The 17,311-nt window shown below is 44.2% G+C and overlaps 1 protein-coding gene across 2 annotated transcripts in view; it reads right to left on the reverse strand.

The window, feature by feature from the left end:
- CHRDL1 (chordin like 1) overlaps positions 1-17,311 on the reverse strand; it is an 881,325-nt gene that overhangs the window by 108,608 nt on the left and 755,406 nt on the right. For both annotated transcript variants that reach the window (XM_069612612.1, XM_069612613.1), the window contains exon 8: positions 13,015-13,209. In XM_069612612.1, the coding sequence (XP_069468713.1) occupies positions 13,015-13,209 (195 nt within the window). The remainder of the gene's footprint in view (positions 1-13,014; positions 13,210-17,311) is intronic.

A 17,311-nucleotide genomic window follows, 5' to 3' on the forward strand; every position in this document is an offset into this window, starting at 1 on the left:
CACACCAATTCACTACACAGGAAGACTAGAACACAACACATGGGTTTTGATGCATCACACATTTCTGAATTGACCAATTAGCTCCGTTATGCAATATCTGCAAATGTTACACGGCTCCCTGATTGGTCCAGAGGCATCCGCAGACACTGAATCAGTAAGTGAGCACACGGAATGGACAGAGATATCACTTATTATTGTTTACCTACTTTTTAGTCTTTTTTACTAAAAACCTGCATGGAGAATTTACACCAAATTTGCTAAAACACTCTTACGGGACCAGACTGCCGCTACTTGCATACGTTTGGTGCTAATGCATCCAGTGGTTCGGGCTGTAGCCACAACCAAATTATTTTCCCATTCAAGTCTATGCAGATTTCAAAATGTGTGGGAGCTTTGCTCCCTCTTTTTGAAACCACATGAAAGTTTGCAAAAGTTGGTTCTATATATCTGCAAAGTTTTGTGCCGATTCATCGAATGACACCGAAGTTATAATTCGCGCTGGGAAAATCATGACTCTTGAAGAGGGAAAATGGAACGATCCCTTTCCCCGATCCCCATATAAACTATGGCCTATGACATCACGACCTAAGCACCCACCGCGGGATGAGTTCAGCCCCTTGACCGCTGCCCCGGACGTCAAGAACCACCGTGGCCACGCCCCGCACACCCAGGCAATCTGCACATCATCCAAACCACCTCGATTAGGCATCACCCACAAATATCGCCATTTTTAGAGATGATATGATGAGATAGCCAGTGGACAAGAACACACGTGCCACCAAGCACCTGGATCAGACACACACCAACCCACACGAAGAACATACTCAGTGCTATGACGTAGAGGACCACTCAAACTCACATATGCATCGTTGTTATTTTTCACATAGGCTAACTACAGCGCCGCAGAAATGCAAGACACCAGAAGAGCTCATGTATATGCTTGCAGACGCTTCTTTGCTACTAAAACCATGAAGATGTAGCCCTGTAGATGAGCTAATGCATAAGACCCCATGTCCCCCCTTCGCGACCCCCGTGTTATGGACTGTATGCCGCCACCCATAGTCTAGGCCAAGGTAGGCCACAAACCAGAGTCCCCAGGCTGGAGAAGCTCAGATGGAGCTGCAAGATGCTGATCATGCAGAACAAACCCTGATGAGAGCCCCACAGCCAAGGCCACGAAGTTGCAGTCTACATGCCGCGCTCCCCGCGCCAATGTTACACCTGCCACTGCTAAATTTCAGAGCGGAAATACAAATCAAATACCTGTAATTCTGCTCCAGCCATGGTCTTTCAACACATGACCAGGCTGACCTGATACGATGCCAAGCCCCAAGGACCAGAGAAGCTCTGGGGTCTCACGTCTGGGACCCAGACTGCAACAACGAAGTGACAAGTTGGACACTGACAGCGATGGGAAATGGACACCCAAGAGCCAGTAGCCAGACCTGTCCATTGTCCGCCACTGACACATAATCATACATTGTTGCCAGGACCAGGTACACCGCGAGCTGGGAACATCGATGGTCTCAGGCTTGGGTGCTCGCGGATGAACCAATCAGAATATGAGGGGCTAACCACTGACGCCACTATAGTTTAGCCAATCACTAACTTTCCCCATGTAGCTATTTCCATGTAGCAAATCCTGGGGACGACCCAATCTGACCCTTTCTCTACCAATAATGCTTCCTTCTATATGGGCGTATACTGACCCTACCACTCGGGAGCCAATCCGAGATAGCATTAGGTTTAGGGGCTAGTTTTCCCAGGTGACGTCCGTAGTTGTGTCATCGGGTTAGAAAAAGGGCCTGTGAGCCCACCACGGATGAGATGTTCTTTGGGTGCCTGTGCTCCGAGAACCTGTCCCTGTCTGTTTTGTTCAATAAACAGCAGTAACTCTTTGCTCTTATGTGTGCCTCATACTCCTTTGGAACGCGGGAGGAGTTGGGGCCTCCCAAACCCCAGAGGTCCGCGAACGGCCCTGCCAACCCCCGGGAAATTACCCCGACACTCTGCAACCCCACCAAAGGGACTAACTTCTTGGACGTTTGTTCTTCATCTGCGGGGAACAGATGTAAAGTCTTTATTTCCAGATACCTAATGTGAAGTACTCTTTGAAATAGACTTATCTGTTCTCTTCCACTTGAACTAGATGCGAACGTGATTTGTTTCAAAGTGGTAACATTCACCAGATACACTAGATTGGTGGATGATGGCAGGGGACCCACTCCTTGAATCCTCACCTGGACCATCCATCATGCTGCCCCATGATCTCCCAATGCCTCCTTCTTCTTTACGCTATGCATGTGCTTAGGCCATCTCTCCTTCTCCGCAGTTGCTGAGTCTCTTTTCTCACCTCCATGCCATGCGCCTCTTCTGCCTCCTGGTGTTTGGGCATATATGTTGGCTAGGATGGACTTGCATTTGGTGTGGATGTGTGGCAGGTCCCACCTACAAGTGCATACCATGTGGCTGATAGAGCTGGGCAATTCCTGTTTCAGCTCCCAGTTACTGCTCATTGGGACACTTTGTTAGGGTGAGGAGGCCTACACTCAAATTACTAAAAACCATCTACAATATACATAGAACTTGGTGAGTTTAATCCCTAAAATGCTGTAACATCTCATCCTCATAAAAAAAGATAATTTACCCCTTAACTACAGGTTCCCATGCCAAGGAAAAGAAATGAAGGGGAGCACATAAGATGTCACGGACGGTGTAACATATAGCATGTATAGTATTGCGAGTCATTTGAATGGCACCAGTTTTACCCCAAAAGCTCAAATTAAGCTTTCTCCATCTGGAGCAGACAGGTGGGATCTCTAACATTTATCGCCTATGTTTTTAGAAAGAAGAAGGAGGTATTGTTGTAACATTCAGTCGAAATGTTTAAAGCCATACTTTGACAACCATATTGAAAACCATCAAATAAGGATTTTGAGTGATAGGAAACATTACATTTTTAGATCCATTTACCTTATAGTTAGAAGACTCCTCAAAATAGTCTAGGAGTTCAAATTGAAGTGTACTGACAAGACAGGATTAGAAATAAAGGGCATCATTTCACTTGCATCTAAGATATGAATATATGCAACCCAAATAGCTTGTCAAACCTTTGATTTACAAAACCGTCCGAGTTTAGACTCGGGTTAATCCTTGACAAAATCGGAAGAAACCTGTATGAGTTTATACCAATGAGTGGAATACTTATTATAAAGTAAAAGGGTGGGCTTTGTACTTCTCTGCGCTTACTACTTCAAAAATTATTAAACAATCAGTTATATTGGAGAATGTGAAATATCCTGGTGCCATAAGTTGCATAGGGTGGTTTGAAAAGTGACTCCAAGCCCTAGATCACAAAAAAGAGAACACATCTACCCAGAGACTAAACCTCTCTCTGCGCCAAACACCAAAAATGAATGCATGTACAGGTTGCACGGTTTAAAGGTAAATCCGTTTAGTAGATATATTTTTTCTTAATCTTGACAATTTCACAATTATAAACTTTTTGATCTTTATACTTTTTACAAATCTCAGCCATTCTAAAAGGTATTTGTATGCTTTCACAGGTCTATTATTGATACTCAATTTCCTCAATTGATTCTTTAGCAGTTTTACAATAGATGCCCAATCTCTATTGTTAGTGCCAACGCGTGTTTCGACCTTTCACTAATGGTGTTCTTCATCAGAATTATTATTGTAGACTTCCAAGAAATGGGAATGTCCTTTGCCCTCAAAACATGATTAAATAATAGAAGGAGAAAATGTGCCCACAGCCCAGGTGCCGCTTTAAGTATAGTATTAGTAAGCGCATCAGGGCCTGGTGCAGGTGGGAGCTTAGTTTTATAAATAAGCTTTCAATGTCATCTCTTTCAAATGAGAGGGACCAGTCACCAATATATTCCCAGTCCTCGCCATCATTATAGGAACCAATAAGAGCAAAACGGGTTCTAAAATGGTTAACTCAAAAACTTTCTTACATCCCATTAATCAGTAGGGAGGTTTTCAACGATTTATTTTTATTAATTTATTATTAATTAAATCCCAGGTATGTCACGCATTTTTTTTACAGTCTGCACTAAGCATCTATTCAGCCTCCTGTTGGCATCTTGTCATTCTAAACAAGATTAGTCAGTTTCTATACTTCAGTTTTCTTTTTCTTATTTGAAGACTTGGTAGCCCTGCCAAATTTCACCTTACAGTTCTAAGATCAGCTCGCAGCATTTTCCTTGGTTTAACCAAGTCCTTAAAGGTGCTGGGGACGGATGTCAGGTTTCCTATGTCTCCCATTCCCTTCTTGAAAAAGGGAGAGAATAGGTGCGTAATCCAAACCAGCTTTACCATCGGCCAAGTTCTCCTCATATATAGACAAGATTAAAACAACATCTTTACAACAGGCTTTACAATTAACCTGTTTCTCCATTTTGTAATATGAAGTGTTCCCAAGTTAGCCACTCCAGATCGTATCTACCAACTCTTCTATGCCATCCTCAAAAGACTATGGTCACTATTCATCATTGGTAGAACTGAAAGAGATTCTATTCGATGGACAGGGTTTACTGAGATAAAGAAGTAATCCAAGGAGGCCTTTGTCTGTCCCCGAACCCAAGTTGCTCTTCCCGGTATATTGCCTTTGGTTTGGCCATTCAACATATACACTTCCCTGTCATTCAGTTCTCGCATCCATAATGCCGCCCCCTCTTGAATAGGGGAGGTTTGCTTTCAGGAAATCCTTCTGTGTCAGAGGCAGCTTCAGACTAGCTGTTGTGCAGCCTGACACGCTCCCTTAACGCTGTTTGGTTCTTTCCTCTGGGCTCCAGATACTCGCAGGCACTTGCAGGCACTTGCAGCTCGTAGCTCATCTTGAGAGCAATCCAATTCAATCTCCCCTGTACAGACACTTCACAGGGGTGGATAGTCAGCTGGTGAGCCTGTAGGCGAGTGAGGCCCAGAGCGGAGGACATTGAGATTTTGGGCAAGGCCATGACAAGGCCTCGACTATCCAGGTAACGAGGCAAAACTTGGAAATCTGGCTACTGGCTACTGGCATGCTCGGATTTCCCCCTATACCGGCTTCCTAAGTCAAGCAGTGAGTGCATTCCACACCCTGCAGGACACCGACCGCTTGCGGGGGAAACGTGCAGGGGGTCATCATTGTCATCTGTGGGCCAGTTTCTGTTTGAAGTGGCCAGATTTCTGCCCGGGTTGTGTTGCTGTTTTCTTTTGCATTCCTCTACAAAGTAGATGCAGTGACGTCGGGGTTCCCATTGAAGGGTCGCCTTGAGAAGGATCTGTCTGGCTACTTATTTATATACTGTGCGGAGTTGTGAAATGCATTTGATCTTTGAAGAGGACATGTGTACTAACCTCTTACAGTACTTCACATGGCTCACCTGGCTTATATAGTACTACTTGTGAATTCTGCTGAAGTTGTAATTTAAATTATTGTTTATTCACTTCGAAGTGACATGAAGGTACAGCTAAGGCTAGATTGTGGCCACAAATTAATGGCATTGCCAAAAAAGTCACTGACAGATAAACTAGTTGAATTTTCTCCATCTGTATACATTATTGCCAATGGATCCGAGTTTACCTACCTGTTCTGCATTAAATCTGGTGCCATCAAAGGGGGGGCACTTTGAACTTTGATATTCCAGACAGCCCCCCCACTATTGACAAGTGTTGAGGGGTCTCTGAATAATCATAGGATCTCTTTCTCTTGGGGGGTGATTGGGGTGTATTATTCCAAACTGAAATTAATCACGATCACCATCTTTGTTATGTCTGAATCTTTGAAACTAAAGGTGGAAATAGGCTCGTGATTGGATCTTCCATTTCAACCCACACCCCGAATTATAGGTGGGCAAGGGATGATGGGCACATCCTTTCATGAATTATCAAATACTCCAGGAACAGCTCTTTGCACCTTAGATTTTACCTTAGCCCATCTGGCTAAATCTTCTGAGGATATTGCAGATGAATTTCATGAAGAAAGAAGTACAATTAATCAAATGGCAGCCAAATTAGCTTTTTGTAGGGGTATATTTATGGATCAATGCAGCCTAAACCTAATCCTAATTTTGAAAACATGCCACAAGGGAGATCTCTGGACTTCTGTCCCCTTGTGGTGTCTCAAGTGCTGACAGTGCAAAATACCCCTCCTCTATATCCTTCAAAGGATGTTCAGGGATCATGTGAAACACTCGATCCCTTTAACGGGGCACGACTTTTGCCTTGTCCAGCTTTTCTACATGATTCAGTGGGGCAAACGTCCCAAGTGAAGGACATTCCTAAAATTCTTAATTCTTAATCTGGTAACACAAGTAAGACAGTCTTTGATCCCGAAATCGCAGGAAAACATGGGAAAGTGCGGGTCTCCACTACTACTCTTGAGATCAGGGACACAGCTACAAACACAGCTGCTGTGCCTTATTTCACTGGAAAAAATCTGAAAACATGAACCATCCACCGAACCAGAGAAACAAGGGATCCAAGCAATTCTTGAGGACCATAAGGCAGACTTCCTGAGTCTTACTCAGGAAGAGCCTAGAACCCTACCACTTGAGGATTTCGGGGCACGACTTTTGCCTTGTCCAGCTTTTCTACGCGATTCAGTGTGGCAAACGTCCCAAGAGAAGGACATTACTAAAAGTCTTAATCTGGTAACACAAGTAAGCCAGTCTTTGATCCCGAAATCGCAGGAAAACATGGGAAAACCTATGGAAGTGCGGGTCTCCACTACTACACTTGAGATTAGGGACACAGCTACAAACACAGCTGCTGTGCCTTATTTCACTGGAAAAAATCTGAAAACATGAACCATCCACTGAACCAGAGAAACAAGGGATCCCAGCAATTCTTGAGGAACATAAGGCAGACTTCCTGAGTCTTACTCGGGAAGAGCCTAGAACCCTACCACTTGAGGATTTCGGGGCACGACTTTTGCCTTGTCCAGCTTTTCTACGCGATTCAGTGCGGCAAACGTTCCAAGGGAAGGACATTCCTAAAATTCTTAATTCTTAATCTGGTAACACAACTAAGCCAGTCTTTGATCCCGAAATCGCAGGAAAACATGGGAAAACCTATGGAAGTTTGGGTCTCCACTACTACTCTTGAGATTAGGGACACAGCTACAAACACAGCTGCTGTGCCTTATTTCACTGGAAAAACTGAAAACATGAAACATCCACCGAACCAGAGAAACAAGGGATCCCAGCAATTCTTGAGGAACATGAGGCAGACTGGTCTTACTCAGGAAGAGCCTAGAACCCTACCACTTGAGGATTCTCGATCTTCAAACACAATTGGCACAAATCAGATCCATGTTGCCGCCGCTAAACAGGTGTTATCACCCAGGAAAGTTAAAAACAAATCTAAACATCTTGTAAAACCAGACTCAACAGGGGACAAAGGCTCGGCTAAAGCACATCTAAAACCAGTGTCAGACCACACTCTACCCTTAAATCAGAGTACACGTTCAGTGTTCTCACAGATCGAGAGCATTGGGGAACCTGCTGAAATAAGCTTGTGCAATTACGAGGAACTGTCTCCTTTGTCATCGTTGATAAATGTAATAGAATCTAATTCTAATCAACTGCATCATTCTCAATGTAGCCCATTTGCTCTGGTTTCATCACTGGCGAAATTGAAACCACTGGCTCTGATTTTCTTGCCACGGGACACTGGCGCCTCGAAAAGGAAAAATCCAGAGATGATTACTGTTCCACAAAATGAAAGCCGTATCTTGATAGAAGCACCATGGCCCATACAAAGAACGTTGAGCCCTTGCGGCCCAGCCCTGAAGATGACGGTGTCGCTGGCATTGCCTGGATCCAGAAACTGTATTTTAGAAAATCATAATAACTTTGCTCCTGTTTTTTACACTAGGGGAGAAATGAAAGAACTTATTTGAATTACCTCCAGTACATGAATCAGAGGCAGAAATATCAAATATACAAACTCCCATGTTTTTACCTTTTGTGACCTTGGAGGAAATGGGGCTCTTTTTAAATGGAAAAAACCTTCAAGCTGTCATAGAACAGGGCCCACTCTTCGTTCCATGCAACAAGTGGGCTCAGTTTGAAGGACTGACGTTAAACCAACCATTAGCATAGTATGTTACCCACTGCCCTTTGCATGACTTTGCATGTCAATATTATTCCTCAATTTAAGAACACGCTGCCGCTATTTCACTGCATTGCTATGGCAATTCATGACAACAGCAGAACGAAAAACGTTTTCAGGTATACATGCTTATCAGATAAGGAAAGTGGCTTGATCAAGGTGATTATGGGCTTGATTCATGGAATTTATTTGAAGGAAATATCAGGACTTCATGGGCCATTCTGTGAGCAAAACCCCCTTTGTTGATTTATGGAATCGACTTTGCAGTACTTTACCAGACTGTTCAGGGAGTTCGCGCAGGTCTGGCACGCCTCTACGAGCAGTCGAGCCACTTGACAAGACTCCTTGCAGAGTGTGGGGTGGGCCTACACATAGTCCTAAATAGGGGGCTGAACATGTAGAATGAGGAAGAACAAGGGAAAATGTGGGCGTGTCAAGGGACGACCTGCGCACGTAGATCACAACTGAGCGTATTCGTGGAACTGACCACACAACTTCACATCAGGGGATTCAACATGTAAAGCTCTACATCAATCCACCGTGTGAACGCAGGCATAAGGCCCGAATCACATCGAATCACTGTGCAAAGGTAAGGTCCTATCAGGACTATAGGGATGTGCACATGCAGTTAGGGTGCCGATCGCAGGTAGGGGTGCGTGTATGCAAAGTAGCAGGATGCAGGTGCTGTTTACGGGGATTCGCACACAGATTGACCATAAAATTACTTGAGTTACGGAAAATGGTACGCATGTTGTCAGGGTGCTGTGAACAGTTACGGCGGACCCTTCTCAATATAGCTGGGGTGCTGGACTGGTTGCAGGGGACCCCACGCAGAATTACCAGGTTGCATGAGTTCACACGCAGGATTACCAGGGTGCATGAGTTCACACGCAGGATTACCAGGGTGCATGAGTTCAGACCCGAGGACCGCGCATAGGTAGGTATTGGTGGCTACATTTGCTTTACAGCAGGGTGTATTGCGGCGTTCCAGCCACGACTTGTGCATAGGGTTACTTTGCAGGAAAAAGTCCATGAATTTGGGGATCCCACAGAGGTGCCTCAAGTGTGAGGGGGCATGCAAAGTCCTTCTAGCCAAACTTGCAGGGTCAATGCGCACTTTTCTATTAATTGGGACAATGTGTTAACTAGGAATATGCAGTATTTATTTTGAATGGTTAGCATATATGCTTCACCCTGCCCCCTCTTCTGTAACTCTCCAACCACCTCATCATGGATTTTTAATATGGCTTGCTGCAATTTGAGGCGTTTCAAAATCACAAAATAAACTAAAATGAAAATCAGACTGCACTAAATAAAAACGCCTTTTCTAATTAATTTGGGGGTAATGTTCTCTTGCTATTGTCTGAGATAATTCTCTGTACCCAGAGGCATTGCTGGGGGGGGGGGGCTTAGGAGGATATAGCCCTGAATCTGTTGGTTGTAGCCCCGGATAGAAGCTCGGGGGCTACAACCAAAAGGTTATAGCTAGCCCCGAGTCTGGCTAATCCCGGAATTAGATTAGCCCCTGATTTTTTCCAGACCTAGCAACATCCCTGTCTCTACCACTTATCTGGAGGCCTCTTAACTCTTATTCAGCGCCTGCTCCTAACGTGTTCTTAACATCATTAACATCATCACCAGCAGCTGTTGTTGCTCTTCTCGAAGTTATTACCACTGTATGCCACAATTTCTGCTGCTACTAAACACAAAAGGACATCATTGTGGCGGTACGAGCAGCATTGAAACACCATGAGAATCATCCTATTACACAGCATGTGCTCTCCTGATCCTGCCATAGACACAATAATAACGCATGAAGGCATTGTCCGCTGTTTATGGAAAGAAGAAATGCCAAGGTATCGCAGACAAAGGACAAATGGGAGTCACATGAGAAAAGCATTAACGAAATAGAACAAAGGGTCAGCCATCTTCAAGAGGTCCTACCAAGAGGTAACGCATTGGAAAGAGAAGTTCTGTTCCTAATAAACCAGGGCCAATAATAACCTCAGGTTGTATGGCCCACCCGAAGTTGTTGAAAGGGATTTCATAGCTAATGCCGGGAATAACCATTCAGCTCTGTTAAAATGATGAAGAAAAGAACACACACGAAAGTCCCAGTCATCCTGGCTCCACCACACGAGAGAAGCTAAGGAGGCTGTGGATTATACTGGACCAGTGGTCAAAACGAACACCTGCCTTGGAATCCGAACTGGAGGAGTTCTGATAGTTTAGTTTGACCTTCATTTTGTACATTTTGTAGAATCTGACAAGAGGGGATGACATCAAAGCCTACTATGTATGTTTTACTCAGTTTAAGACATTCAATGAGATGTGTCAATCCTGCCTAGTAATAAGGAAAAGATGGGACTTGGATGAGACACGACGCCCGAAAGACTCTATGAGACAGCACCATGTGCAGCAGAAGGGATATGCTCTCTTTAATAGGAGATGAATGCTGGAATGCTGGTCATTTCTTTGCAGTGACCAGGACTCTTGTTTAAATAGGTGTTCTACAGGATCTGACATGGCTATGCAGCTAGTGGCTGCTCAGGCTTTCAATCACAATGTATGGATCCTTTAATGGCTGCCCCCTGAAACACAAATTGATGAATAGTGCGCATTACAAATGACCAATAAATAAATACATAAATACGTTCTCAGTACTGTGCGAAGATGAAATATGCTCAGACAGTGAATCTGCCGACATACCACCAAACGGAATTACCATTACCGCCGCTTGGTCAGGCGGAATTACTGCCAGATTACAAGTGGTGTTAGGCGGTGTTAGTGCCCATTTATCAGAGTCCAGAGTCCATACCTTTCTTTGCAGCAGAAAGGTGTGGATTTACCTAATAAACCCTCCTCCTCTCCGCCAATCTATTAGTTGGGTGGTGTGGTAATGCAGTAGTAACAGAATTACCGCTGCATTTTTATCACACCGCCCAACTTGTAATGATGCCGTATGTTCGGTCTGTGCTTTTCATTAAGGCAGGTTTGTGGAGTTCATCATTTTTTAATTTTCTGAAATTCTGTTTCGTTAAGCCTTTCATCAGCTGTTGTTCTCTATTGTCTATTCCCTATTGTCACCAGCTCAGGAAGTTAAAAAGTGAGCCCAGACTACATGCCCAGTCAATCTCTAAATCTCACGTGCGGTAATAGACTGAAAGTAGACATTAACGCAAAGAATCTTTGAAATGTATCAAACAATTTCACAACCAACACCAAGATGCTCTTCATCTAAAAAGTCTTTGGGCCTGAGTCACAGAGCATTTTATATGGGGTTGCGCCATTAGAAAACGATTCTGTGAATCAGGCCCTTAATGTGTAAAAATATCTTTGACGCATAGTTCTCTTTTCCCTACTCCTGAACCCCATGTGGCCTTTGGGCTTGCCTGGTTCCAGGGGTTCGCAGTGTGAAATGCGCAGCACAGCCCTGATATCCTACATCGTTGGCCCCCAATGCAGCCTCATTAGTTGCCTAAAGTGACACCTAAGAGGCAAAGTTGTTAGTGGCATTGACCCACCATATATGAGCCAAATGATGTTGCTTAACTACTCAATGCTAAAGAGCCACCAATTTACCAACATCAGTGTTGGTGTTTGAACCCCACTGATGAGCCAAAACGATGTAGTGTCACTAATGCATCACAGACTAACAAAAATTGAACACCATCCACAAGGCAAAACTGTGTAGCCTGAGGACACTTGCACACTTGGCCTGCCTCCGCGATGCAAATCTTCTCTCTCACTGTTTATATCAAGATTTGAACTCACTAAATGGCGAGATTGATGAGTTAAAACTACAACAAAGGCAATATTAAAAAAGTGTGAAATATAACCATCAAAATACATATATCAATTGTGGTTGGTCCCTCTTTGGAAGTACCAAATGTGGCAGCACAAAATTGTTCCTGTTGTCCAAATTGTTTATATTTAAGCAATATGCCCCGAGCGGGGGCATTACCGACTCAGGTAATGCCTGGGGCCCATAGTTATAGGCCCCGAGCAAAGCGAGGGCCTAAACGAAGGCCCCGGGGCATTACCAGAGTCGGTAATCCCCCTGCCGCGAGTGGCATATTGCTTAAATATAAGCAATTTGGACAGAGGGATTCCCAGCCTGGTAACGACTCGGCGAGGGCCAATCAGAATGGCTCTTTCAGTCTGATTGCGCCCTCGCCGGGTACTAATATATAATATGTGGCAAGAACACAACTAGTGGGAAATACCCTGCAGTTTGTAGACCTCCTATGAAGTAGCTTACATGTTTCTTTTTGGCAGGTGAGCCTTCAGGAGGGACAGGTGAGATCCAATTGACCCTGCAGACCTCCTTGTGTGAGCAGCTGCATCCTAGGCTGTCCTCCCAAAGGTAATCACTGCAAAGTCTAGTGTGCCAGTAAACCGTTTTGGGGTACCACCCGAGGTCAATGTTCCAGCACTATTCACCAGTGCAAATGTTGTACACCAACCGAGGACAATGTTGGATATACCAGCAGAAAGGCTGATTAAAAAAGTGAAACATGCCTTTGCATATGAACCATAGAGCATGTGTCTTTGGTTCAATGCCTTCCATCTTCTCTTTGGTAGCCTTTATGCCTCAGCCTACAAAAAAGTTGTCAGCAGTTGAACAGATATAGATAGGGTCCATATGTGCCTATAGGAGTAGTACAGTCTCGATCCTAGAGAAAGTAGGTGTGTATGATGCTTGTCGCCTGCATAAATGATCTAAGTTTTGTAGCCACTAGCTCCGTGAAAACATGCTACTGGATTCAAGTCTGGCTCTCATCAATTCTCTTGTAATAAAGACAGCAGAAAGTACTCGACTATGTGCAAACCTCTGAACAGAAAATCCCAAGTGGTTATGTAATGGCTTATACCTGTCTGATTGTACTTTACCTGGACAAACCTTGCAGCATTTGCCTTCTCTCTTTTGGGGTAATTTGCACGGGTACTTCTCTGGGCAGTTGACTTTCTTACATTCTTGCTTGGTGAAATTGCAGGTACATATGACACACTCCACAACCCCAAAAGCTCGAAGACTTGGATGCCACGATTCTCCGTGAGAGTAAGTCTTTCCATTGGACACACACACTGCAAAAGAGTGCATTACAGATTATGCAGGGCACATATAGCATGTGTTATACGTTGTACATGAAGGATTACTAGATGGTTCGCATGTCTTGCAAATTTAGAAGGGCATATTTCCATTTGCATACACACCTATGCATTATGCCTCTGCTTTTCGTACAGGGCAGTTTTTATGCATTATGATTTTTCATCATATCCCAAATAAATATGGATCAAAATAGATCCCCACCTTACAGTGCATGGGACCTGGTTCACAGTGCAGAATGAAACTGCAGCAGAAGCGTCATACGCAACATTGAGCCTGCGCACAAAGAGCACCCATTTACTTATTTAACTCACCTTAAAATCAAAATGTGCATTGTTTAAATTTGCAGTAAAACATTTTGAATCAATAAAAAATGCTAATTTTGCTCATGGAGGAAAGTGGGGCACAGGCAATTCTCTAACCACCAATGGCATGTGAGAATTGTTCATGAACACATCGACAATTAATATGCAACATTTTTTAAGTCATGATAAATGTCTTCCACATTCTGGCATGTTGTTATTTTCCATTAGCACGAGATTCTATTATGAGCAGCATGGCTTTCTGATACGTCCTGGGACATGCCTGTCGAGTAGAACAATCCATTTTCGCTCGCAATGAACATGCCTTCAAAAAGTGTTCACATAATTCATTCAAATATAGATGATCATTTAAATCATGCTGGTCACTTACTATGACATTGCTGTTGAGACCTTTATCATAGTATGCTAATTTAACTGCGTCATCACTGGCATTGCATTTCTGAGGCTGGCATTGCAATATTCATGGGCCAATGTAGATGCCATCTTGACAATGAGCTTTACTCAGGCAAAATTGGCATGGCATTTTTTAGACTGGCATCACAGTTTACTGTGGCTACGCATACAACAGCTTGGCAATGCCTTCAGCTGGGGCAAACATACATCAGCATTGTTAAGTCTGGAATCTACTGTCATTCGTACAACTGGATGCATGCCAATAGCTGACGTTCTTGGGCCATTGTGTAGTGGCTGGTGTGGATTTCTTTCTTTCGGGAAGATCGCTACCTCTTGTATTTTCATCTTGATAGTTTAATACTTATAATGTATTTATTTATTTATTTTGGCATTTGTGAAGCGCACCTAACCTTGAGGCAACTGGCAATAATGACTTGAAGTAACTTCCATCGACTGTTTTTTAGTACTACATATGTTCATGCCGTCCAGTCGTGGCTCTGTATTTTTCCTTGCACCAAAAACATTTTTACTTTAAAAAACGTCATGTGCACAATGCAGTCCCACTGCCACGTCGCTATTTTATTAAACGTAACAAGCACGCGGTGATTGTTAATGGCAGTGTGCAGGGACGAACAGAATAACGTCAGCAAACGAGGGTCCGTTTTAGGTAAAAATCTATGAGATATGAAACTATTTTCAGAAATACAAAATGTGTTATTTAGTACTGTATGGCTATAATTAAAATATAAGCCAGTATTGAAATACTATTTTAAACATGGATTAAGGTCATGTTTAATCAAATTACTCTTGACAAGAAAACCAGAGTGCCTCCCTGAATGCCTCAAAAGTGGATAAATGACAGCCCTGGACACCGTACCCCAGCACCCACAGATGGCCTGTGGGATGGAAGCATGTTAGGCTTAGAACATCATACAGCATCACCTGCAAGTGTGATATCAACAAAATATCACCATCATTATGGTGCTATCTTTTTGAAACACTACTAAGGCATTATAACAACACCAGTACAATTCACAGACAACTCCAAACCAGGCATTGCCAACATACATTTGCTCATGTTATGTGCATGTTTTAGCGACATGCCTGAATTCAAAACCCTGTGACTACTATGCACGTTTCCTGGTTGGATTTGGCCCACTTAGTGGCCCCTCTCCCAAACTATTTGCTATATTTTGGTTCGGGGAGAGCCGGTGGGAGCGATTGAGAGGAGCAACACAGACCACTACTTCTCACAAATGATAATCAAACCAAGAGCATTTGCAGCTGCAGCCTGACAAGGCCTGTTATCTAAATACAACAGTTAAGATCAACCATACCAAAAACTTGGTCCTAACCCCCGCCCCTCAATAAATTGATCTGTTCCATAGTCATGGACCACTTTATTTACTTCCCTGATGGCACTCCTTCCATCTTCTCTATGTCCACTCCCACCACTACAGTGACAAACTCGAAAGAAGCATGCCAAGCTCACTGAGGTGTGAATTGAATCAAAGACAATATGCAGTGCGCGCTTGGTGTAGCAGGATTTGATCATGCCTGGAAGCCCACACTGGAAAGCTCATGTGCCGAATCTGCACCTGGCGCATCTGGACTGCTAGAAGGATCTCCCTGCAGTACCACTTCCTGGCTAGCACTGCCTCTGCTGACAAATGCTGACTCAGAGGCACCTTTCTTCCTCCACATGAGCTTGCCATGAGCCGTTCCGATGAACAGATAGTCCTCCCCTATCGCAGGCACATTGCACTGAACTGCTGAGCTGCTCTCTGAGGGCAACTATCACTTGAGGACGCCCTTCATGCATGGGGCTTACTGATGAGCAGAACTGATGTGGGACCCGCCTCACTGCCGCGCTCCTTGAGCGCACTCTTCTGATCTCTGCCTAAGTTTGTCTCTTTACTGCCTTCGACGTTGGGGAAATCGAGGGCCTACTGAAGTGCCAGGCTCTTCCTTCTCCACTCTCGCTGAAGAAAGACTTCCCAGGGCCCTCAGCTGGGCCTCCCTGTTCTCCCGATTCCAAAGAAGCGCAGACCCAAATTGTTCTTTCTCCTGGAGAGCTCAACAGAAAGACCACCAATAGGGGAGTCCCGCCTCTCTTCTCTTCTCTCTCCAATGGTCCTTCCCATCCAGACCAACGATCCATGCTGCACACATAATTTTCCATGGCACAGTGGGGGTGCCTAGTCTATAATGTAACAATCTTAACATTCGAAATGCCCACTCTACCTCGGAACAAGTCATCTACAACCCTATAAGGGTTTCTACAATTTAAAACATCTCTTACATTAGGCACAGCAACACAAAGTCCACAGTAAAACTATACACACCAGCACCCTATTCCACGACACTATCCAACGAAAGGTGTTGTGATAAACCATGTGGTCTTTTCAGCTATGCATTTAATAAAAGAGGAACAGCAGGCACAAGTTATACATTGCTCAATCGAGCCAGGGCTTAGGTCTCTTTGTCTCTCTCTCTCTCTCTCTCTCTCACACACACTCTCTCTCTCACATTCACTTTCTCACTCTCTCTCTCTTTTACTCTCTCCTCTCTGTCACACACTCTCTCACTTTCTTACTCTCTCCGGTTCTCTTTCTCTCTCGCTCTCTCTTTCTCTCTCTCTCACTTTCTCACTCTCTCTGTCATTCTCTTTCGTTTTTACTCTCTCTCTCTCACACACTATCTCTCACTTTCTTACTCTCTCTCACACTCTCTTTCTCTCTCGCACTCACTCTCACTTTCTCTCTCTCTCTCTCTCTCTTACTCTCTCCGCTCTCCCCCTCTCATTCGCTATCTCTCTTTTTCTCTCTCTCACTCTCTCCCTCTCTCTTACCCTCTCTCCCCTCTCTCTCTCTCTCTCTCTCTCTCCCTCTCACACTCTCTCTCTCTTTCACATGCTTTCTCTCACACTCTCTTTCTCTCTCTCACTCTCTCTTTCTCTCTCTTTCTCTCAGTCACTTTCTCCCACTCTCTCTTACTCTCTCCCCTCTCCCTCTCTCATTCGCTCTCTCTCTTTCTCTTTCTCTCTCTCTCTCTCGCTTTCTCTCTCCCTCTCCCTCTCTCTTACCCTCTTCCCCCCTCTCTCTCTCACACTCTCTCTCTCTCTTTCACATTCTTTCTCTCACACTCTCTTTCTCTCTCCCACTCTCTCTTTCTCTCTCTTTCTCTCAGTCACTTTCTCCCACTCTCTCTTACTCTCTCCCCTCTCCCTCTCTCATTCGCTCTCTCTCTCTCTTTCTCTTTCTCTATCTCTTCTTCTCTCTCTTCTCTCTCTCTCTCTTTCTCTCTCTCACTTTCTCACTCTCTCTCTCTCATTCTCTCTCGCTTTTACTCTCTCACTCACACA

Source organism: Ambystoma mexicanum, chromosome 5p (assembly GCF_040938575.1).
Source record: "Ambystoma mexicanum isolate Mex_15411 chromosome 5p, UKY_AmexF1_1, whole genome shotgun sequence".
In the NCBI taxonomy this organism is placed as follows: Eukaryota; Metazoa; Chordata; class Amphibia; order Caudata; family Ambystomatidae; genus Ambystoma; species Ambystoma mexicanum.